This window comes from Eschscholzia californica, unplaced genomic scaffold (genome assembly GCF_041429995.1).
Source record: "Eschscholzia californica isolate CP2 unplaced genomic scaffold, dmEscCali1.0.p SCAF_1, whole genome shotgun sequence".
Classification (NCBI taxonomy): Eukaryota; Viridiplantae; Streptophyta; class Magnoliopsida; order Ranunculales; family Papaveraceae; genus Eschscholzia; species Eschscholzia californica.
The window spans coordinates 8111176-8134613 of NW_028238198.1; the positions used below are offsets into that span (position 1 = coordinate 8111176).

The 23438-nt window shown below is 34.7% G+C and overlaps 2 protein-coding genes across 2 annotated transcripts; both read left to right on the forward strand.

Annotated features, from left to right (window-relative positions):
• Positions 1–2531: 2531 nt before the first annotated feature.
• On the forward strand, positions 2532–14284 carry LOC147563800 (uncharacterized). Its single transcript, XM_086640731.1, has 4 exons — positions 2532–2847; positions 7399–8371; positions 8446–9144; positions 13753–14284. The coding sequence occupies exons 2-4, from the start codon at positions 7421–7423 to the stop codon at positions 14161–14163; spliced, it is 2061 nt and encodes a 686-aa protein (XP_086496857.1). The 5' UTR covers positions 2532–2847; positions 7399–7420; the 3' UTR covers positions 14164–14284.
• A 2822-nt stretch (positions 14285–17106) lies between these two features.
• Positions 17107–22867, forward strand: LOC147563801 (transcription regulator). Its single transcript, XM_086640743.1, has 11 exons — positions 17107–17384; positions 17863–17929; positions 18732–18802; positions 18906–18955; positions 19582–19655; positions 19741–19803; positions 20166–20253; positions 21760–21822; positions 21897–21976; positions 22060–22131; positions 22491–22867. The coding sequence occupies exons 2-11, from the start codon at positions 17898–17900 to the stop codon at positions 22570–22572; spliced, it is 675 nt and encodes a 224-aa protein (XP_086496869.1). The 5' UTR covers positions 17107–17384; positions 17863–17897; the 3' UTR covers positions 22573–22867.
• The last annotated feature ends 571 nt before the right edge of the window (positions 22868–23438 follow it).

The following is a 23438-nucleotide window of genomic DNA, read 5'->3' on the forward strand; positions in this document are numbered from 1 at the left end:
TGGCTATCCAACTTTAGCTTCACCATTGAACTCTCAACCATTCAAACAATTCCCCTATTCTTATTTTGAAACTCTAACTACTATTAATTCTTTTGAACTCTTATAATACCGAAGGACGAAAGACATACTTCTCCATTATAAAAAAAAAGACTATGTGATCAAGCTTCAACAAATTCTCAGTTTCAACATCTTTTGATTTCCGGAAGAAACTGACGATTGGTATGAACTATCTTGAAAAAGGATCCAATCCGCCATTGGTCATGGATCAAATGACAAGTTTTCAGGAAGAAAAAATTAACGATGGTTACGAAATTGATGATTTCAAGAAGAACAGATTTTTGGTTCAAATGAATCGTGGGTTGTGACTTCATCGTTTTCTTCCTCGCATGAGAATTCTGTAATGAAGAAAAGGATAATCAAAGTCAACAAAAACAACTTTTAGGGAATATGGAAGCAATTCGAACCGGGACAGAAGATCGATTTTTAATTTGGGGTTAGAGTTTTCAAGATCATCAACCTTGAATCATCATTATCAACATTTGAATCATCATCATCAATCTTAACTCGCAAGTTTCAGTGAGAGACAAAGAGAAAGCAAAGAGATGAGTTTAGGAGCTTAGAGATATAAAGACAGTGTGTGTGTGTGAGAGAGAGAGAGAGAGAGAGAAAAAAAAAAAGACGGGAAGAGAGAGAGAAAGAAAAATGAGAGGATAAAGAGCTCGTAAATTGAAAGGGTGTGAAAATCGTTTTCAAATTTTTTTTGTGGGTAAACATTCCAGACACTTTCCTGCTTTGAGATCGTTTTCAAACTTTATGAAGACCAATCAAACGGTAGAAAATCGATTTTCACAGAAAAACGATTCTCTTAACCAATTTTCTTACATAACAAACATACCCTTATTATTTTTAGGATTTACAATTTGTCTTTCAACAAAAAAAATGAAAAATAAACCTGGTATAATTAATCACCACCGCAATCGCCATGCCACTATTACTACTACTGTCAAATAGTAAAACCATCACCAACGCCACAAATAAAGTTGTTTGAAGTTTTGGTATCTATGTATCTATATAACAAAACAGGGTTTCTTAGTGATGTCTGGGACAAAATAAATGCTCCCTTTCGCTGACTAGGATTTCACATGTGGTCCACTTGCTAACTAGATAAAATGTGTCCTTAGCAACATAAATTGGGGGAATAATAAAGGAAATAATGAAAATGTCATTTTGTTTTACTTACATGGAAATGGAATTTATTATCTTTAAGTGGGAAATGTGAATACATATTCATTCCTATGTCAGTGTTACAACTTCTTTTAATTGTAAACCAACAAACAACAGACTCTGACACAATTAAATTTAAATTACAAAATTAATATTGAAATGATGAAGAAAATAATAAACATCACTCATTCACATAGTTCGAATCAATCCACCTAAATGCAATACATTAGATGGAAAAAATATTTTGTTCACTCGTTTATAAATAAACACATTTTTTTACTTGATCCAGTTTCAAGATTGAACGAGGCATATATTCGTGATGATCAATTCTAAATTTAACATAAATGTCGAAGCTTCTAAACATTTGGATAGAAAATACCAGTTATTCGAAATAACATATGATTCACAATCTTAAAATTGATTTAATTAAATTCTATAGGTTAAGTAAAATTTACAACAATTTTAGTACGAAGATTACTTGAAAAATACAACAGGCACCTTTAACTATATTTTTAAAGAGATGGGATTACTTGGGGGTAATATTAATTACAATTAATGACTACTCTTAAGAGTAATATCAAATGGATGCTTTAAGAGCATCTGTTTCTTCTTCTTCTTCTTCTTCTTTTTTCTTTTTTTTTTTCTCTTTATTTAACAAAGAAGATAAGACTTCATTAGTTTGTATCACTAAGGAGAAAAATTACAAATTGTTCGGGAATAACCGAAGAATCCCCAAAACCTGAAATGTTATGCTTAAGAATATAAGAAGGAAAGATATGAGGAGGAGAGTTATATTCCCCAAAGCAGTGGCTAAACAATACCGATAGAAGAAAATTACATTTATGATTAATTACATTTAACATTCTATTCTAGCATCCGTTTCACTTCTATTACCATTCTCATTTCCATTTGTTCTTTCTCCTTCCTTCATGTTCCCTTAATCTTCTAACTCTAGGTATATGTAATTTAAAAAAAAAAACTGGCACTATTCCATGACATTCACTTACCACTAAAGTCTTTTAACATTCTATTCTAGCTGTTTTCTTCTTCTTTAACTAATTTATCTTCTTTAGCGAGATGTTTTTCTCTCTTAAAAACATTAACATCTCTTTAATATGAAATTCAATTACTATTTTGAAATCTATAATTGCCCATCATTTACCGCAGTAATGGCTGAAAATGATCATCTATCCATCATCCTCATCTACGCCTATATAAATGGGTGTCTAACTTCAAAGCTCTTCACTTTTTCTTTCAATAGTTTTGAAGTTTTAAATGGAATCTCTCAATATCTTTTTTATGCTGCTCTATGTTTTTAAAAGCGGCGCCTAGCCGGCGACTAGGCGCCGCTTACACGCTACTCGGGTAGCAGCCGATCGACTAGGACTCCGGGTCCTAGTCGATTTAAGAAGCCGAGTTAGCCGGCGCCTGGAAGCCGACTAACTCGGCCAGCAACAGCAGGTCGTTTTTTCCTTCTTTTTTTTTTAAAACCCAAGTTAGAACTTAGGGTTTTTAGTTTATTTCCATACTTGGCCGCCCCCCCTCTCTCTCTACTACTTCTTCCTCAATCTTTGATCTTCCACAAAGGTTTGAAGCTCCACAACCTCCATTCAATCCATCTAAGTAAGTTTCTCTCTCTAGAAGTTGTTTTTTTCTTTTTCTCTCTCTAAACAACTTAATACTTGTTCTTCATCTTTATTTCTCTATTTTTTTTGCTCTCTAACATATATAATTAGTTGTGTTGTGTATGTAATGGTTGAATCATGTTTATAAATGATATAATATAGGTTTATAGGTTGATTTTGCTCTCTAACTTTTATGGTTAGTTGATATTCTTCATAGGGTTTAGGGTTTATGGACTCACTACAAAAAAAAGGTCCAATAGGGACATACGTTTTTACGTCTATCCCTAATATTTTCAAAATAGGGACAGTTTTATAATATTTGTCCCTAACAAAATTACAGTAGGGACGATTGATATATTTAGGGACTATTTTTTAGAGTAGCGGGATGTAAAAAATTGGCGGCCAATTTTGGCGGAAATATAAATATTTCCGCGACTTCATTTTGGCCCAAATTTAAACGTAATTTAATCAGATTTTAAAATCTTTTTCTGCTTCTTTTTTCTCTACTCGTCTTCCCTCTCTTCCAAGTTTCATCTGCCGAGTTCTTCTCCGAGGTGCGGGACCTGTGAATCTTCACACAACCGGTCAGTTTTCTATATTTCTTCTTCTTTTTTCATCTTATCATCATCTTCTTCTACTATTGCCACAAACAATTTTCCAGATTTTTGATTGAGTGATTCCAGTGAAATCGACTTGAACAAATCAGAGGAATCAACTGCTTCTGTAGGTATTACTATGATTAAATTTGTTCTCCGTCTTCTTTTTTTGTTCACAACCATAGTTATAAACAGAAAAATCCATTAAAACTATCTAGGGTTTACAAATCATAAACTTAATTTCTTATATAAGAATGAATTTATTTAGGGTTTTTACAGTGATTATTATATGTGATTTTTTGTTTCACATTTAAGTAGAGATCTTCTTTAGTTCTTAGATTTAGGGTATCTGATCAATCAGATAGAAAGAGATAAAGATGACATCTTTTAAGAGTTCAGGAATTGGGTCAAGTTTGCTTTTTTAGTTGTCCATTATTGACTTTAATATTGGCTTTAATTGTAGACTTATATTACTAATTATGGTGGAAGAAAAGAGGAAGATTAAACAGTAGAGGAATTCAAGATGGTAACAGTTTGAAGTAGTAGTAGTCCATGATGCGAGTTATTTTCTTTCTTCTCTTGGAAAGAAATCATCTTCATTAAACTCAACAAGTTCAAATGCTTAAGATTTGATGTTTAATAGCAATTCTTAAGATTTGATGTTTAATCAAAAGACTTGTTAAATCAATCGAATAGGTCAATTGAGAAGATGCAGAATGCAAATGATCTAAATTACTTTTCATTTGGTTTAACATCCTTTGCTTAGTGTTAATATTCAGAGATTTGATTTTACTGAAATCGAAGAAATCGGCTAGAAGATCTCAGAGCAATGAGTTGCTCCTACAGGTAATACTTTGATTAAATTTCTTTCTTCATCTTATTTTTATACGCTAGTAACAGTTCTTTTTCCCGAACTTCAAATTCATTTCAAGAAGAAATTGATCGATTTTCGAGAAGTGGTTGAATTGTGGTCTTGATCTTATTGGTACTTCAGGAAGCAGTTGAATTGTGGTCAATTGATCTTGTTACAGGTCTTCTCATTTAAAGCTTGGTCTCCTTTTCATTTCTATCTTATTTGAGCTTTGTGTGTTTATGTCTAATAATGGTTTATTAGCTTGAATTAAGCTGACAGGTTTTTACTGAATAGCTTATCATTTTAGATTTTTTGTCCTAAATTTACATTTATCAGTTGATTTTAAAGGATCCAACTGCTGAAGTTTGAGTCTTTTTCTTAGTTTGGTTTTAACGGTTACTCAAATTTCGAGAACTCGTTAGGATATTTTCTCTCTGTTTAATCAGTTCTCTTTATGTAATTTTTTCTAATTATCTATTAAATAAGACATCTGTGTGGTGCTTTTGAGTCCTTGCTACTCTAATTCTTTCATCATCTCATTTATATATGTTGGATCAAAAAGAGCATTCTGAAGCCGGAGCTTACAGTTGAACTTGGAGATTTTATATTGGATATCTGCTGCAGTTTGGAATAGCAAACCATAATACCAGGCTAACCTTTAGTGGTTCGTGAAACAATGTATGTTCCTCACCTTAATGATTTTTTTAGAGTTCCTTACTTGCACTACTTGTTTGTTCTATATCTAGGTTTTTGTACTCAATTCGGCTTATATAAGCATTATGTTTTATTTTCTGTTTCATGCAAATATACATTTGATATGTGTTGGTATGATCCTTCTGTTAGAATGTAGTTTCTTGTTCAGCTTTAGTGACTTGGCTGGATCATGTAGTGAAGTACCAAAATTTTCGTATATAGACAAAGATCTATAGCTGTTTCTTGGAAGCGTTCATGAATGAAGTTTGACTTTCCAATTTGGAAACTAATTCGTTGTGCTATTTATTTAGCTATATAGTGTGCTGCTGCAGTGAAGTCCTTTTCAAACTTCTACACCTATTCCTTGTAATGTTGAAGTCCCCTTCGCCTCACAGATCCAAGTAACTATGGCAACACAGTGAATGAGTGGTCAAAGTGCACCAGCACTGCTTGTCGACTAGTCTTGCAAAATACATCAATATTCTTCATATGCAGTCAATCTTTAAAGGTTTTGGTGGTTGTTGATTAAAATTTACATCTTTCAATCTTTTGTTTATTTAGTGATTTTATCTTAATTAGATTTTTGTTGCTATCTTCTCATGCTGAAAGTTAGTTGGTAAGTGTACTTCTAATTTGATATTTAAGGTTCTAAAAGAAGGTTAACCGAAAGTTTTGTTGCTATCTTCTTAATTAGTATTTAGTGATTTTTTTTTGAAACATTTTCTACGTAAGGTTACTGAAAGTTGACTGGTTTTTTGCTTTATAAGGTTTTAAAAGGTCTGTGCTGGGACATGCACTATTACTATGAAGTGGTTTTGCTCAAAGCAATGGTAAGTGCCCGTCAAATCTGAGAACTAAATTTTCAGTTAACTATTTCTGATGTCGTCATTCCCCTGGGAATGATAGTCAATATTAACTTTCTTTGTACACCATGTTTCCTTATGTGAAGGCCTTCCATTTTGCATTTGATATTGTCTTAATACAACCTTTTCATATGGTTCACAAGCTCGAAGCTTCATTTTTCTTTTACTTAGGGAGAAGCCGAAAGACAGAGAATAAGAATGAACAACGATCTACCACGCGTATGCAGTGAACACGATCATAGGTTTTTTCCTAATAGATCTCCCATCTTTTCGTTTTTTACTTCCAGAAAGCATGGGCACTAGACTATTTTTAATATTTGTTTGACTTATGCTTGCATATTCTTTACTACAGGCTTTTATCCCTCTCATTATGCACCATTTACCTCCGATCTCAAGGATCTTGATCGGTTGAATATTAGCTTTGAACTAGGTTCACCATTCAAGCCATTCAGTCACTAATGGAGGTGTGTCCAGCTGCAAGGTTGCAATAGTTGTTTTCATTTATTTCTCTACAATTTCACGGAGATGATGGGTTTCAACAATGTCAAACAATGGTTTTAGTGAGGTCAATAGACATACAAAAATGAGAGTGTGTGCAAGCTTCTTGTTTGTAACAAATTCGTTTTGGTCTGTCCGACCAGTTCGGTAACATAAATGTGAATGTTTTGTTAGGTCGATATTTGTTAAATACTCTAATTGGTAAATATTGATAAAACGAAATACATTATATTTTTGTTTGAGTAAGAAGATTTTGATTATCTATGTTTGAACTCATTTTAGGTGGAATCACCAAATTTATTTGATTTTCGCCAATTTTATAGTGACAGTATTAACTGCCCCCAATACTCTCGCCAAACTTCTAGGGACAGATGTTGATTGTCCCAAATCGGAATGGGAGAAAATTTTGTCAAACTTATAGGGACAGTTCAAGAATGTCCCTAATAACCTTTTATATAGGGACAGTTGAAAAACCGTCCCTAACAGAATATTGGGGACAAAAGCCAACCGTCGCTGTAACTGTCCCAAATAACATTTGGGACGCCACTTGCTGGGACGGATCACAACCGTCCCCAATACTCTATTGGGGACGGTTTTTACTTTTTTGGGACAATTTTTTACCGTCCCTAATAGCTATATTTTTTGTAGTGACTAATTTTGTTCTCTAACTTCTATATTTGATATAATTTATGTTTATGAGTTGATTTTGCTCTCTAACTTCTATAGTGAGTTGATATTCTTTATAAGGTTTATGTTTTATGAACTAATTTTGCTCTCTAACTTCTATAATTATGATTTTTTTTGTTCTCTAAGACTCTAACTTCTATAATTAGTTGATTTCCTTTGTAGGTTTGTATTTCTAATATATAAATCATGTCTATAATTGATATAATATAAGTTTATGGACTAATTTTGTTCTCTAACTTCTATAATTGGTTGATATTCTTTATTGTTTTGTATTTCTAATGTATAAACAATGTTTATAGTTGATATAAAATAGGTTATATGGATTGATTTTGCTCTCTTTGTTTCTTTTTGTTATTTAGGTATTTTTCCTAGTTTCCATCGATGGATTCTATTGGTTCTGGTGCTTCGAGTGCTCCTGCTTTGGTAAGGAAATCGGGAGATATGGCATGGGAATGGGGAGAATGTCGGGATGCTAATAATTTGAATTTAGTTTGGTGCAAACTATGTAACAAGAAGATGTCCGGAGGCATTTATAGATTGAAAGAGCATCTTGCTCATAGAAAAGGGAATGTGAAGGGATGTGGCAAGGTTACTGAAGAGATAAAGAAAGCAGTTCAAAATGCCATGACTGAGGTAACGAAGAAAAGGTTGGAGAAGGCTAGAGTTAGTAGTATAATTCAAGATCATGATCTTTTGGTAAGTGGCAATATTGAAGAAGAAGAAGACATTGAGTGTCAAGAGATTGAAGATGAAAGAACTAAATCTAAGCAACCTGAGGTAGTTGGTGGATCTAGTGGAAGAAGTCTGAAACGATCAAGTAATGTTAGAGGTCCTTGGGATACTGTTTTTAGTCCGGACTACAAAAAAATGAAGCAAAGTACATTGGAGCAGAATAATCCGATTAAAATTGGATTAAAGCACCGAGCTTGGAAGGATTATGCTCGTTGGGCAATCGAGAAAGGATTACCTTTCAATGCTTGTGAAGGTGAAAGTTTCCAAAGATTTTTAAATTCTGTAGGTGAGTATGGAAGAGGGTTGCCAGCACCATCTCCCTACCATGTGAGAACAACCTTGTTTAAGGAGATTTTGAAGGAAACAGATGACTTCATTGAATCCTTTCGACCACATTGGAAGTCTTATGGATGTTCTATAATGTCTGATTTTTGGACTGATGGAAAAGGAAGATGTTTGATTAACTTCTTAGTTAGTTGTGAGCAAGGAACAGTTTTTCTAAAGTCTATCGATGCATCTGAATACATTAAGGATGCAAATCTCATTGTAGGCATGATCAATGAAGTTATTAAAGATGTAGGCGAGGAGAATGTTGTTCAGGTACATATGTTAATTTTCATTTGCATTCTCCTTACATTAATTACTAAACTAATTACTTTTTTTTTGTTATGTAGTTTATTACCGACAACGGTTCAAATTTTAAGGCTGCAGGCAAGATCTTAATGGAACAACATCCTAATATGTTTTGGACTCCTTGTGCGGCACATTGTGTCAACTTAATGTTGCAAGATATTGGTGATAAATTGCCGAAGATCAAGAGTGCTTTAAGTGAGTCTAAAGCCGTTACAACGTACATCTATAATCATGGTAGAGTTTTAAACTTGATGAGGAGGTTTACTGGTGGGAAAGAGTTGCACCGATCTTGCGTGACTAGATTTGCTACTGCTTTCTACACAATCAAAAGTATTCATAAGAACAGGGGTCATTTACAAATGTTGTTTGTGTCAGATCAATGGACACAATCCGATTTTGCTAAAAAGGCTGATGGTAATAGATGTGCAAGGATAGTGGCTAAAAATAGCTTTTGGGATAATGTCCAATTCGCGTGTCAAGTGTTGGCACCACTAGTTGATGTGGTAAGATTGGTGGACACTAAAGAGAAACCAAGTATGGGATACATATATGAAGCGATGGTTATAGCAAAGGACCAAATTAAGAAGAACCTTGGCAGTGACAACATGACACGAGCCAAAGTTTGGGAAATTATTGATAACCGATGGACGGATCAATTTCATCATCCTTTACATGCAGCTGGTTATTATTTGAATCCCTCGATTTACTACGGAAAGGGATGGGAAGTGGTTGAGACTGATGCGGTTACGAATCAAGTTTTTCTTGCAATGAGTAAATTGGTGTCTGATGAGCATGCTTTGGAGGAAATGAATAATGAGATGTTTCACTATAGGAGTGCAACTGGATCGTTGAGACATGAGTTTGCGAGGAAAGGAATCAACAAATATTTATCGCGTAAGTTTTTTTAAAATGTTACATTTATTCACTTTTGTGGCGAGCTTATGGTTGTTTTATTTTGTGACGAAATGTAGATAAATGGTGGACACAATATGGAAAGGGACTACCACTACAAAAAAAAGGTCCAATAGGGACACAAATTTTCCGTCTGTCCCCAACACATTTAGAATGGGGACAATTAATTAATGTTTGTCCCTAATAAACTTACTATATGGACAAATAAATGTGAATCGTGCCTAACAAAAAGCTTTCCGAAAAATAAAAGAAAAGAAAACAAAAAACACCAAAACTTTTAATCCCGCGAAAAGCTAAGGACGTGTAGGTCAGTAACTAAAAATACCCTAAAAGAACTCCCATTTTTTCTCTCTTTCGTTTCTTTCTTCTCCATCTAGCCGAATCTTTTCTCTTTTCGGTTTCACCACTACGGTTTGCTTCTTCTTCTTCTTCTACTGGATCAATCAGAGAGTAGGGTTGACTTCTTCTACTACTACAAAACCAAAGGGGCCACTACTACCGGCTGCAAGAAACCGTTTTTTTTTCATCCAAATTGAAGCTCCATCAATTACATTTCAGATTTTTTCTATTCAATCGAATGGTAACAAGTTAGTTTCAATCAATTCCATTATTACTTTTCTATTTTGCACTTTCTTAATCCTCTACCATGAAGAAACAGATGCTTTTGTTACATTATCTCTAGTTATGATTTTTAAATTCTTGACATGTTCGTTAATTTGTCTGAAAGATTTTTTTTTTCTGTGTGTTGTATCTGTTGATGTCTACTTATATTTAACGATTTGTTGTTGTCCTAAATCTGGTGTAGTACCTTTGCAAGCCCCGTAGAGATGAGGATGGTAAGAAATTATAGAAATTATAAGAGGGTTAAGACTATCATCAATATATTAGTTTATGTCATATAGCTTCTCATAGTTCTTATCTATGTATTGGTTTATGTCCCAGAGCTGCTATTTAACTCTTTGACAAGTTCATCTTTGCATAGGTCTTGCTGCCTCCATGCCTTCTTAACAACATGCCTTCCACAACCTGAACTTTTAAGCTTCAAAAAAGGCTTTGAAAAGAATTCCTTTACAATCCTTAAACTTCAACTTATATTTTTAATGATCTTATCCTACAATACTTGCATAACTGAAACATAATAGTTAGCCTATCTTGTTAAAAACGTTAAAATGCAGCCGAACATCTAAAACGACCCGAGCTGGAGATTTAGTCAGAGAGATGGAAGAAGAAGAAGAGATTGATGCTCCCATTGAGATATATCATACTTTGATGGATAGTTACACAAACGTTGGCGAAAAGGATAAGTGTCTTATAGTATTTAACAGACTTTAGGTACTCTTACCATCACTGATAAACTGATTTCATGAGTTTGTTGGGGTTCTTCTCCATATATACATGGTGGTTTCTGGAACAAAATTCATTTCATTTGGGCCTTTATGGATCCCCTCAGATAACTTTAGAGTGAAGAAGAATCGAATTGTAGGATTTTGGCATTTAAATATGCACACTTTCAATGCTCCAGTTCTCGGTCTTGTTCAAAAGCGCCAAATGATTTATCTTAAGAGGTTAATGAAGGAGTTGAAGGAGATGTCCTTCGACCAAGGTGACAATACGAACAATTTGTCGGATAGGACAATTGATGTGGAAGATCATCAAGTCCGATTGATTTAGGGATCGTAGAGTTGTAGCTAGAGACCAACTACGATCGTCGAATTACGAAGTAATTCGCGGCTAACTTCGATCGGATCCTACAACGGGTTACACATAAGAGTGACAAATTGATCTAGGATATGACTAGTGTGAGTGAGATATAATCATGGGAGTGTCCCATAAACATATCTCATAGGCCTAAAAAGGAATTAGGCAAAGATAGTACAAAAAGGCCAAAAACAGGGTTTTTGGGCCTAGACCGGTTCGGGTACTTCTAGGACTCGGATTGGGCTGATTTTTGGAGGGTTAGTTGCTGATATAATAAACATTATATCTGCCAATTTTCGTGGTGTTTGGACACCTCCTCCTTAGGGAATTGAGAAAATACCAATAGTTGCTATTTTCGACTATTTCCCTAAATCTTATTCTAAAGGGTGTTTTAGGAAACCTAAAAGGAGGTGGATTCTTATTAGGGTTCTATATAAACACTCTTAGGGCAGAGAATAAGGTGTGGAATTTCTCTCTAAGCTTTCTTACTCTACCACATCAAGTAGAGAGGAGAAAGTGAGCTAATTCCCATTACTATCAATCTAGTCAAAGAAGGTGTTCTTCTTTCCAACCACCATTGGTGTGCTAGCTATACAACAAGGTGGGAGATCAAATTGATTGCTCGTGTCCCAAGTAGAGGAGCTACACTTGAAGCTCTTGGTCTTCTTCAATCAATTCAACTAGTTCGAGGGAAAAGCGATTAAGGTAATCTACTATCTCCATTAGATTAATTACTAGTTTTGCATGTGATACTGGGAATACTAGTGTAGACATTAGATGTCATATTTCCGCTATAAACACTAGTAGAAGGGTGTAAATCCCTACAGTTAATTCAACGTAGTAGTTAAGAGAAGGTCCCGAAAAGGAATGATTGGCAATATAGGTACTCATTTTGTACATTTTTACTTATAGCCGGTAAAATTAAATCGTTTCTCTTTTATAAGTTCAAACTAAATTGTATTCATTCTATAATGATACCCATTTCTGATTAATTATGTAGTATTTGGAGAAAAGAAAATGTGAGTATGACATGAAGACATTAGTAGACTTTTACAAGGGTAAGATTGTGTTTATTTATTCTCTTGGAGAGTATTTTGTTGTTGGAATCATATATTTACTCTATCTTTGTTCCTTGACTAGTTCAAATTTAGATTCAGGAGGAAGATGATCTTGAGCTGACTTCAACTGGTGTATTTGTGTAAGTACCTCACTTTGTTATGTTTTTATGAGTTCATAAAACCACTACGATGCTGGAAATTTGCAGGTTTACGTCTATTCCAGAAAATTGTTGAACAAGTATTATTTAGGGACTGTTCTTTTGGAGAAAATGGCAAGGTGAAGTTTATTTCCTGAAAAAAAAAAACTATTTTTCTTGTGTGTTTTGCTTATTGCCTTTTCCAGCTTTTATGGTATTTTTGCAAAACAAAAATATGAAATGTAAATATTCTTCACTGATTCTTTTCTAACTCTAACCAGGAATTCTTCAAATGACCTTCCCATTCATATACTGATTGTTCAACTTGGTCTCTTTCACTTCTTTTGACAACAATAAAGACAAGCACCAACGGTAAGCATAATTAGACTTGTTTAGTAGCAAGATATTTTGTCACAATCTTGTTACACGATGGTGAAAAATTTACCATTCATAATGTGTGCAGGCAGTAACAATTGATTCGAGTTCGATAACCAAAGTCAGTGGTCTGACCATCCAAAATGCCCAATAAATGCACTTTGTAATCTCTTCATGTGATTCTGTTAGTCTTTTCCTGTTTTTATTTGAGATCCAAATTTTAATCTTTTCTTTAAATCATCACAACTTTGTTTGTTCATTAATGTTTTTTGTGTAAAGTTGTTTAGTAGCGGTCACAGATGAGGACTCGTGATACTTTTTGTTAAAACAACTATCGTATGGTGAGGTCATTTTCTTGTTTCCATTTGAATTACACCTACATATTGTTAAGTTTTTTAAGTCCCTTTATTTTTGAAATTCATCTAGATGAATTCATTTTATATATATTTGTGATATGATGAGGTTCATTTTATTTTTTCAGTGAGTGAAGAACCTTGCTATGCTAAAATTATGGATGATGTTTGCAAGAGATGTTGAAGAAATTTACATGATTGTTAATATTTTTTTCTTGTGTTATAACTATATTCAGCTAACATTGTTCAATGTACAAAAAGAATCTCGACTTGAAACTTAATTGGTTATATTATTATGTAATAAAATTCTACTATTGATAATCCATGTGCATTGGGAATGTGAAATTTGTATGATTGCAGATAAACTCGAAAATAGAATTTAGTAATTTTTTTTTGACAAAAAATAACAAATTGGGACGGTTACAAAATGTCCCAAGAAATTATTAGGGACGAATAATAGTTGTCGCCAAAAACAACTTGTGACAGGCTCCATCCGTCGCTATATCTGTCCCAAATAGTATTTGGAACGCCAGTAACAGGGACGGATATGAAACTGTCCCAAATTACTATTGGGGACAGATTATTGTTCATAGGGGACGGTTTTGGGCTGTCCCAAATAGACATATTTTTTGTAGTGTACCTTACCTTCAAACATTTGCTAAAAGAGTTTTAAGTCAAACATGTAGTGCTTCACCATGTGAGCGCAATTGGAATGCATTTGATCATGTAAGTTACACTTTAATCCATCTTATTTTTACCAATTAAGTAATAAGTTAAATACTTCTTTTATACTTGTTTCTTTTATTTTTTTTCAGGTGCATTCAAAGAAGAAGAATTGCTTGATGCAAAGTAAATTGAATGATGTTGTCTACATCCAATACAATATGAAGTTGAAGATTCGAAATATAGCTAGAAACAATGTGTGTGGACCGACAAGAGATGATTCAATTGATCCAATTATTTTGAGGGAGGTAGAAGAAAATGATGAATGGATTATTCCAACTGATGAAGAACTACAAGATTTCGTCAATAAGGGTGATGATCTTAGATGGGAAGATGTTCGGGAGGCGCAAGGAGTTACGAGTGTTGAGCGACGAAGAACGAGAAGTCAAATGGCTTCTAGTTCTTCAACTACTCCTACATCACGTCCTCCGATGGAACTTGTTGATGAAGATAGCGATGCTGATATTGAAGTGGATGGGTCGCACTTTGCAACTTTAGATTGAGTTATTTAGCGTCGTTTTCTTTTGTTTTCATTTTCATTCGGCATTATGATGAATTTTGACTATAGATTGTATGAATATGAATATGAACTACTTTTATTAGGTTTATTTGAAATTTGATTTCTTTCTATCATATTAGTATTTCGCTTTAAATTACTTTCGTCGAGAATTATGTTTATATATGTTTGAGTTTTTCATGAACAAACATTTCTACCGGTTGGGAATTTTGCGGGAATTTCAAACTATAGTGAAGGTAAACAAATACTCTCTTTATTTTCTGTATTTACATTACAATATTACACATGTAGAAGTCTCTTTATGTATGTATAATATCATATAATTTATATATATATATATATATATATATATATATATTAAGTTAACCGATTAAATCTGACTGGTCCCGTTGTAGTCCCGACTAGTCGCTAGGCCCGGGTCTGCCGACTAGTCCCGATTTCCGATTTTTCGAGCTTAGATGCTGATCAATATCTTCTTTCAATAATTGTAATCCTTCTTTGTATTTCCCTTCTACAAGCTAAGTTATATACACCCTCTATATAGTTTTATGTTATGGCGGAGACAATGGAATCATCAAATGTCTCTTCGTTCTCTGTTAATTGCCCATTTTCACCAGCATCTTCAACATCTTCTTCACCAACAATCATTCGTCAATCTTCACCTACACCATCATACTCATCTTTATCATCCGTCAACCAATGTTCATCACCAATGTTAGCGACAATCTTGGTTTCATCTGATGCACCTGTACCACCACTCCCCAACAACACCCAGACACGAATCTCTGTTTATAAACGCCACGTGTGCCCCCGTTGCAAAAAAAGTTCGGATGTCGGAACTGTGAAAGGTGTTAACATGTCATACGTGAAGGTGTATTGCACACCATGCAACCAAAATTTCATTATCATAGGTGTCAATGTCATGACAAAAAACTATTTATTGCTCAAACACATTGTCAAGTTCGAATACATCAAAACGGCGTTGTGTATAACGCACTAAATCGACCTGTTTTATTTAATGTTCAATTATATAAAAAGTTTATTTATTTCTTTCTTACTTATATTGTCGAAGTTTCGTTTTCTTAAATTTAATATTTTTGCATCATTCATACCCTACTTCTTGAAGTTTTTTTTCGACTAATTTGTTATCCAGAATAAAAGTCAATTATATATATATTTTTCTTCCAACCATTTCGTTGAGTTAAACTAAATAGGTTAAGCCTTCACATATCCAATTAAAACGGGTTTCATTCGAAGTCTGTTATTAATCAAAAATGTATTCTATTGGCCTCAGGGATAAGACTGAACATGGCGTTGTTTAGTTCATTAGTTATCTTCATGCACACATGATGTCCCTAGACATTGTTTTCTTTTCAAATAAGTCAATAGGATTGAAATTGGTTGGACGAGTTACATTTACAATAGATTATCCCAATTCTCAACTGATACAAAGGGCGTAAAATATAGTACCTTCAATAAATTGTTATCATGAGAATTGACCAATATTGAAATTAAAATATGATGTAGTTAGATAAGCAAATAAAATAACTTCAAAATATGATGCAGATATATAAACAAATAGAATAAACTAACAATGGGCATTTTGGCAGTTCGAAAAAGTGGGAAATATAATAGGACAACTTGTAAGGAATCCTTCCGCATGGGCTTTGATTTCTTCATTTTCCATTACACAATAGTTTAAAGATAAGTTAAATTCTTGGTCACATAAAGTGCTATAAATATGGTCGTCAACTTTTCTAAATTTTTATTTCATTAAAAAAAATCTAAATTTTTTCCCTTCATCCTTTCTATTAACTAAAAAACTAAAACAACGTTTACTTCACAACAATAAACACGACAATTCAACAATTGACCATTCCAACTTTCAAAAAGATTACAAACCTCATCACAATAACAATAACAATAATAATAACAATAACTAAAATAGTTAAATCTCATTATTTTTTTCAATACTTGAAAATAATGTGCCAAATACGAATTTGTTCCTGCCGAAACCACGGGTGATGTCTAGAGAGGAATGAAAAACCTTTTTGATTTGCAAGCAGCTAAACAAATCTTTTTCACAACATATTTAGGAAGATAAAAAAATATCTGATTCAAAACCTATTAGTGATGAATAATGAAGGAAAAAACTAACATGTGAACAATTCATATTTCTTTAATTTCAGTGAAATCTCATTGTTTTATGTTAAATCTGCTAACATTTGAGCTTACTTTGATCCTTCTATCATCCATTTCAGTCTTCTGGTGGCAATAATAATAATAATAATAATAATTCCATAAAAGTGAGCTCTTTATAGTGGTAACACCTTAGAGGTCTAGGGTTCGAGACACACTGACAATTAAAAACAACTCCATAAAAGTGACCCTTTCAAGACCTTTACGATATTAGAATTAACAATAACATATCAATTAAGTATGTCAAGTCACTCATCTACATCTAAATCTAACATTTATTTTATAATTACAGAGGGTATTCTTGCATGCTTAGTTAAAAAGTTTAAGGTATTTAAAGAAAAAGACCATGCCGGAGGCACGTGTCATACCTAGTATATAAATAAACCCAAGTTTGGAGAAAAAAAAAACAACAATTTTTTTTTTGCTCAGTTTGATCCCCTTGATGTGTAAAAAACCCTAAAATAAATTTCCAAAAAAGAAAGCCCTAGAAAGAAACCCGCAAACCGATTGCCCGAGTCTGCCAAAGGCCGATCAGGCTCGCAGTCTCTAACGGGCCGCAAACACAGAAATTTGGAAAAGTGACCGCTCCGTAAGTCCGATGGTCACTAGTGGGTTTTTGATTTTTCGAGACTGATCCGTCAGAGTCCGAAAAAAAAAACAGCCCGCGAACATTCAGAGCCCGACCAATTCCCACACGTGCCCTACCTAGAGACTCCTTACCCTAACACACGTGCTAAAATAAAGTTGGTGCGGATGAAAACCTAACCCGTCAGCGTGTTAAATTTGTGATTCACACTTCTCGCACAAAGGAATATCTCAAAGGATCTTAAACTCAAAACTTCTTTTCTCTCTCTACTTTATCCTCAGATCTCATCTCCTTCCTGCTCCATATAAGATCTTTTCCGGCGTTACGATCTTGTTTCAATTTCAGAAGAATCCTTTGCCGTTCCTTTCAAATTTTCTAATCCGTGGCCGTAGTTTCGATCTGATCCGAGTTTCTGCAATCTGGTAAAACCTGCGCTTATTTTGAAATTTATAAACTTGTATCAATGATTTTGAAGATGTTGATTTCATCTATATTAGGTTTTGAATGTTTTTTTGTATTTGTATCTTATCTAGATCTAACAATTATTTCAGATCTTGTTTGTGGCTTTCTAGTTTTTCCTATCAGAGAGCAATCGTATTCTTCATAATCATATTATATATCTTTCCATGTTTCCGGTGTGAAATTAGTGCATCTAGAATCGAAATGTTGATTTAGAATAATTTTAGGGTTTTTTTTTTTTTTTTTTTACGGACGGAGATGCTTACTGGAATACTTTTTTTCATACTGTTGAATTTTAGGTTTTTGTTGCCGACTTAAGGGTTTGTCATCCATTATCGCTTTGTGTATTTGTTAGATTCTTCGAACAGTTTGTCATCTCGATGACTACTACTTCTCAACTTGGTCACAATTAATGAATCAATACAAATTTTCGTGTTACAGGACTTACAATTTGAGATTTGTTTGAAGTGCACGAAATGAAGTTCTTGGAATACACTCCCCTGGAAAGGTATTCACTGAAACTAGCTTGATATCGTTCTCCCTTTTGAAAAGAAGTCAAGTTTCTCCTGCGAAGCTATGCAGTACGACTCGGCCGAGTCAGCCGAGTGACTCGGGACTCGGCTCGGACATACACCGAGCCGAGTCCTGACTCGGATCTGACTCGGGTCGTTACTAGTATATGCCAAATTTTTTTCCTTTATTTGTCACATATTAATTCTGTTTTTATAAATATTCTCAAAATTTTCCGTTTCTTTCAAAAGATTATTAGTAGTAAGTTTCAATTACAAAGTTTATTAGTAGTAAGTATTTAAACCTTTGGAATAGCAAAAGATTTTCTAGAAATATACCAAAACATAGTTATAGAAAGTTGCAATTTAGTAGTAAGTATTTAAAATCTTTAGAATACCAAAAGATTTTTTAGACATAAAAAGAAAAATTTATTAGTAGTAAGTATTCAAAATATACCAAAGGATTTTCTGAATAAAATATTTAAACTACCAAAACATAGTTTTAGAAAGTTGCGGATTGGTTGTTAATTTTCAGTTTTGAAGTTTGAACATGATTACATTTTGAATTGCCGTATTAATCATATTATATGGAGTACATACATTAGTAACTACTTAAGGGAAGCAATCAGATCGACTCTGGCTGACTCGGCCGAGTGACTCGGCTGACTCGCCCCCTGACTCGGACTCGGATCTTGGCCGAGCCGAGTCCGAGCCCGAGTCGTACTACTTAGCTGCGAAGTGTTTTCTAGTGCTTTATAATTTGTTACTAAGGATTTTGTTTTTATTTTGAACTTTTCTCAGAATAAATGATTTCTTAAATCATGTTAGCCTTGGCGAATGTGCCATCAAAGGAAGCCTTGAAGCTTACTCATGTAAGTAAAAAACATTTAAAAAGGTTTGCAATTTTACGTGTAACACTTCAGAATTGATGACCCAAGTCATTCTATATGCTTATATATTGGTGTGCTTTTGCAGGCAAACATACAGGAAGTGATAAGAAGTTATCTCTTAGTTTGGAACACGAGGTACTCAATATTTACTATTTGTTTGTCATGTTGCTTCTCTTCATGATATTTTTGGGTTCTCTGTAAGAGGAATAGTGTAGGTAGGTAGGTAGAATTATGGTCCTATACTAGAGAAGTAGAATGTCTACTAATCTGTGTAGTCAGACTCCCGAGTTCCTCTGGATTTGGTAGCAGCACAAACCCATGCCAAATGCCAAAATCACAATCTTGGCTCGAGTCCACCCTTTTCTCTTTATTTCTTATTGACGTTTTCATTTTCTACATCTTTTTTTTAATTCTTTTTAAATGAGTCTTCAGACAGGTAGTACGATTCCTTTTTTGATATAAAATAAGTGTTCTATTTTGTATATATAAAATATATATTGTAAAATTTTCTAACTACAGTCATAGATGATAATAGAACTAATGATCTTATGCATCTGAGATATCATCCTTCATTTGGGTTTTCAGATGATGTGTCTTTGTTATTGCTAATCAACAAACCATAGACTTTCTTCACTACTTCCTTGGAATATACTCTTTTTTATATGGCTACTAGCACAGATAAATTTTCAAGTTCTGTTCCATTATTGTCAATTTAAGATGTGGATGTTGGTTATTAAATTTTTATTTCTTTTCTCATTCAGATTCTAGATTATCTCGGACAATCTTCAGACAGTGATCCACCCTTTCCAGCTGATTTCTTGTCTAGTAAATCCAGGTGCTGGATGGTTCCAGAATAGGTTTGGAAACAATTAATTTACTTCATGTATCATTAATTCTCTTTTTATCTCTGTTTATACCAGCCGAAAGACCTTGATTTACCTGGTGCTTACTCTCAGTCATATGTATCCAGATTATGATATCAGGTATTTCCATCTATGAGTTTATATTCTGTCTCTGGGAAGGAGGATTATGGGTAATGCCATTGTCAGCTTTTACGGCGACATGACAACCCGCTATTTGATCCTTTCTTACCAGTTATGGGAGTGTTGTCAAAAGGTTTGACAGACGGTTCAGAGAATCGTTGCTCTAGGCGGAGCTGAGAGTTCAAATCTCTCCACTCCCAGTTTTAAATCTTATTTGATTATCTGCTCTCGTTGGCTTTCTTATTATCCTCATGTTTCTAGAATCTTAAATGAACCGCTATGCCAGTAATACATGTATGGGCTTGTGCGGTAATTCGTTATTTGCGTAACAATATCTGTCCACATTTTTTCGGGTTTACCAGTGCGGTGCAAGCTCACCATTTTTTCAGAGAGGAAGATTGGGACAGTGTCAAGGAGATATATGACACCTATATGCTTGAAGCAGCAAAGGTACGACACATTTTGGTTACACCAATTCTGTTAAGTCGTGAATGCACTGTTGTATTTTTCCATGAACTGTTTCTGGCGGTACCTACTACTTCGATACGAGTCCTTATGGCTCGTTATAGACTTCCATTTTCTTCTAAATTCCTAAGAATTGCAACGAACAATTTTCCAGCAAATTTTTAAACTATGACCTGCTACTTTGATAGTGGAGTGTACATGTGTTTGTGCCATCTCTTTCCTTGGTAACTTAGTCATGAGTTGTGACTTGTGATATTAGCTTGAGAGGTGAGATGAGAAAATGCAATTCAGATGGATGGGACACAGCCTAAGCAGTTGGGTTCGGTATTAGCCAAGGACAGACATAAGCTCTCAATCTAACATCAAATAAAGAAATAGGAAGAAAGAACGGAAGGAGAAGAGAAAGGAGAGAAGTTAGAAGTTACAGAATACAGAAGGAAATAACAGAAAAAAAAGGAAGAAAATTAGTAGTTGAGAAGGAAACAATAGGTTTTCACTCTTGCTATTATAGAATAAGCAGTCTGCCAAAAGAAACTCGGCTCGGCCGAGTCCCGCCGATGGGGGCTCGCCTAGGGATCAGCTTGGGCTACCACCAAGCCCTAGCCCATCCCCGAGTCTTACTCGGCCGAGTTCAACCCTAAAACACAGTTAACATCTTATATTTTTTTCGGATCTCTTGCATCATGTAGCAGTAACGGTGGTTAAATTCAATTGGAACAAATCTAATATTGTATCTGGTGGAACATATCTAACACTAATAATGAAGTCTTGATCTACTACACATTTCGTGAACCAAACTGAAAACTAGTGCTGTTAGCTATCAACAGTTCAACTGAAGTGGTTGACTAATAACAAAGCTAACTAATAATGGAGATGAGGTGGACATAGATAGGTTGGATTATCGGACAATCGTTGCTTAGTAGCTCCCACCCTTAAGAGTCTCGAGTCCTTCAGAAGCAACCAGGAATTGAAATGATGCGTACAGATACAGAGTCAAAGTTGGAGGAAGCACGCTGGTTCGCTTAAGTTTAAAATCTTACAGATTGGAGGTCATTTGATTTAGATAACTAAATCTGAAGTTGAGTGACTAAAAGAGGTTGTGGAGTGGACAGGTAAAGGTTATTTCGGCTTTGCCTTGTCTAGTCTATTTATAGTGCCACTACTACTGCCCTTAGCGCTACTGCCCTTAGTGTAAATCCTTGTCACATACAAATAGGTTGACGGAATGACGGGTAATAAATGAACTATTACAGTGGTAATGGCTACTTGGCGAGGCCATCGTTAGGGAGGGTCTGGGGCAAAACTCTGACGTCTGAACCTTTAATCCGTCCGGCCTAAGGACTCGGGCTGTGTCAGTACACCTATCTCGGGCACTGGTGCACTGTCATTCTCATAATCAGAAATTTAGGTTTCAGCATCTTGGGTCGTTCTCCTACCACTGCCTACTTTACTTGGATAAAACAATTTGATTTTGATAATTCCTGAAAGCAGGAATGGGCCGAAGCTAATGGTGGCAGTTCCTTACTGGAGAGCTTATACAAAGCTTTGGATGAGGTGAGCTTATATTGCAAACATCGAGGGAGGTTATTTTGAGCAACACAGAAACTATAACATATCTGATAATGCAGGTTGTAAAACTATCAGAATGTGAAATCTATAGTTATAATCCAGATCCCGATGGCGACCCTTTTTTGGAGAGAGGAGCCATGTAAGATGATTTATCTCTTTTCAAACTGAATCCTCCCCATTTCGTTTCAACAATTTCCGATTTGGTTATTTATGTTCTTGCAGATGGTCGTTCAATTTATTTTTTTACAATAGAAAGTTGAAGCGGGTCGTCAGTTTCCGTTGCTGTTGCTTAAGGTAGGTACATTATTATTGCGAGAAAATGATTGAGAGTGAACTAAACAGTTGGGACGGGATTGGCTAGGGATAGGACATGGGCCTAACTTCAATCCCCATTGATCCATGCTGAGTTTCATTGGAGTTTTCACCAACTCCTGTGTATATATCGATGTGTATAGACACCCCCTCTCTCACACACAAAGCAGTTGTGGGTGGGATCGGCTAGGGGCAGGACATGGACCTGTTGCTGGTCCCTATCGATCCGAGACTCACGGTCGATCTGCTGATACCAACCACTTAAGATTGTGAAGCTGATAACTTATATGCTTTCTTAGTTCTTGCATTTCAGCCTTATCTGATTGTGTTTTTCTTTTCAGTAACTTGGCAGCCGAGGGTTTCTTAACAAGTGAGCTTAGGGGTGAAGAAGATGATTATATGTTCGACGACATGGACATGTAAAAGGTGGTAAATACCTGACTCCTCCATCTGTAATATACATAAATGTCATAATGACTCAAACTCCAAACTTTTCGACCGTTCTTGTATAGTAAGTTGTTAGACTTTACTCATCTCGAGAACGTTAAACAAATGTAAGGAAGACATCGAATCACATTGTTGTTAATGTGATATTACTGACTGATGTTTCTGCATAAATAATACTGGTGCAATGGCTGAAACCATACTTACAACTGTGTTTGTAGGTAGATGGACACCATATATTTGGAAATGCTAGTAGATTTTCTGTTCTTATTAACATCCCTAGACTGTTTCTGTCATTTCTCACCCTCACCTCTCATCCACAAATTCCTTTTGTTATATTTCTTTTTTTAGTGTTTACCGTATTTTTAACATTAGAAATGTTCATTTTGTTAGTGAAGCCAGATTTTAGGTAGTGTTTTTCTTATTTTCTTGTGAAGTCGGATATGAAATATGACTCGAGCAGAGATCTGAGTTGACTCGATCCTTATTTCAGTGTGTTTGGAGTTCTCACTCGTGATGTATGATTCGTCCGTATGTCCGGTTTGGGTTGGTTTCGGACGTAATTGAGTAAGGCAATTCTTTAGACAAGTGGGTGTGTTTGTGTTGGACAATTGGATTTCAGACAAGTTAAAAGAGTTACTTAGACTGGACAAAAATGGGTGGAGAATGTGGTGGATTTAGCATTTCATTCTGTTAATAATGTTGTTCGTTTGGTACCTGTCTAACCAAACAATTTTCACTTGCAAAAATACTGGTGTATTCGAATTAAGCAAGGGACCTCCTATATACACCTTTTCCTATTGACATGATCCATCTTTTTTTTTTTTTTTTTTTTTTGTGGAAAT

Bases quoted from the DNA above. Each gene is read 5' to 3' on its own strand.
- LOC147563800 (XM_086640731.1), top strand. From the start codon at position 7,421: ATGGATTCTATTGGTTCTGGTGCTTCGAGTGCTCCTGCTTTGGTAAGG. The intron at 8,372-8,445 runs GTACATATGTTA...TTTGTTATGTAG, and splicing joins GCGAGGAGAATGTTGTTCAG to TTTATTACCGACAACGGTTC. The intron at 9,145-13,752 runs GCGGTTACGAAT...ATTTTTTTTCAG, and splicing joins GGGAAGTGGTTGAGACTGAT to GTGCATTCAAAGAAGAAGAA.
- LOC147563801 (XM_086640743.1), top strand. From the start codon at position 17,898: ATGAAGTTCTTGGAATACACTCCCCTGGAAAG. The intron at 18,803-18,905 runs GTAAGTAAAAAA...GTGCTTTTGCAG, and splicing joins AAGCCTTGAAGCTTACTCAT to GCAAACATACAGGAAGTGAT. The intron at 21,823-21,896 runs GTGAGCTTATAT...CTGATAATGCAG, and splicing joins TATACAAAGCTTTGGATGAG to GTTGTAAAACTATCAGAATG.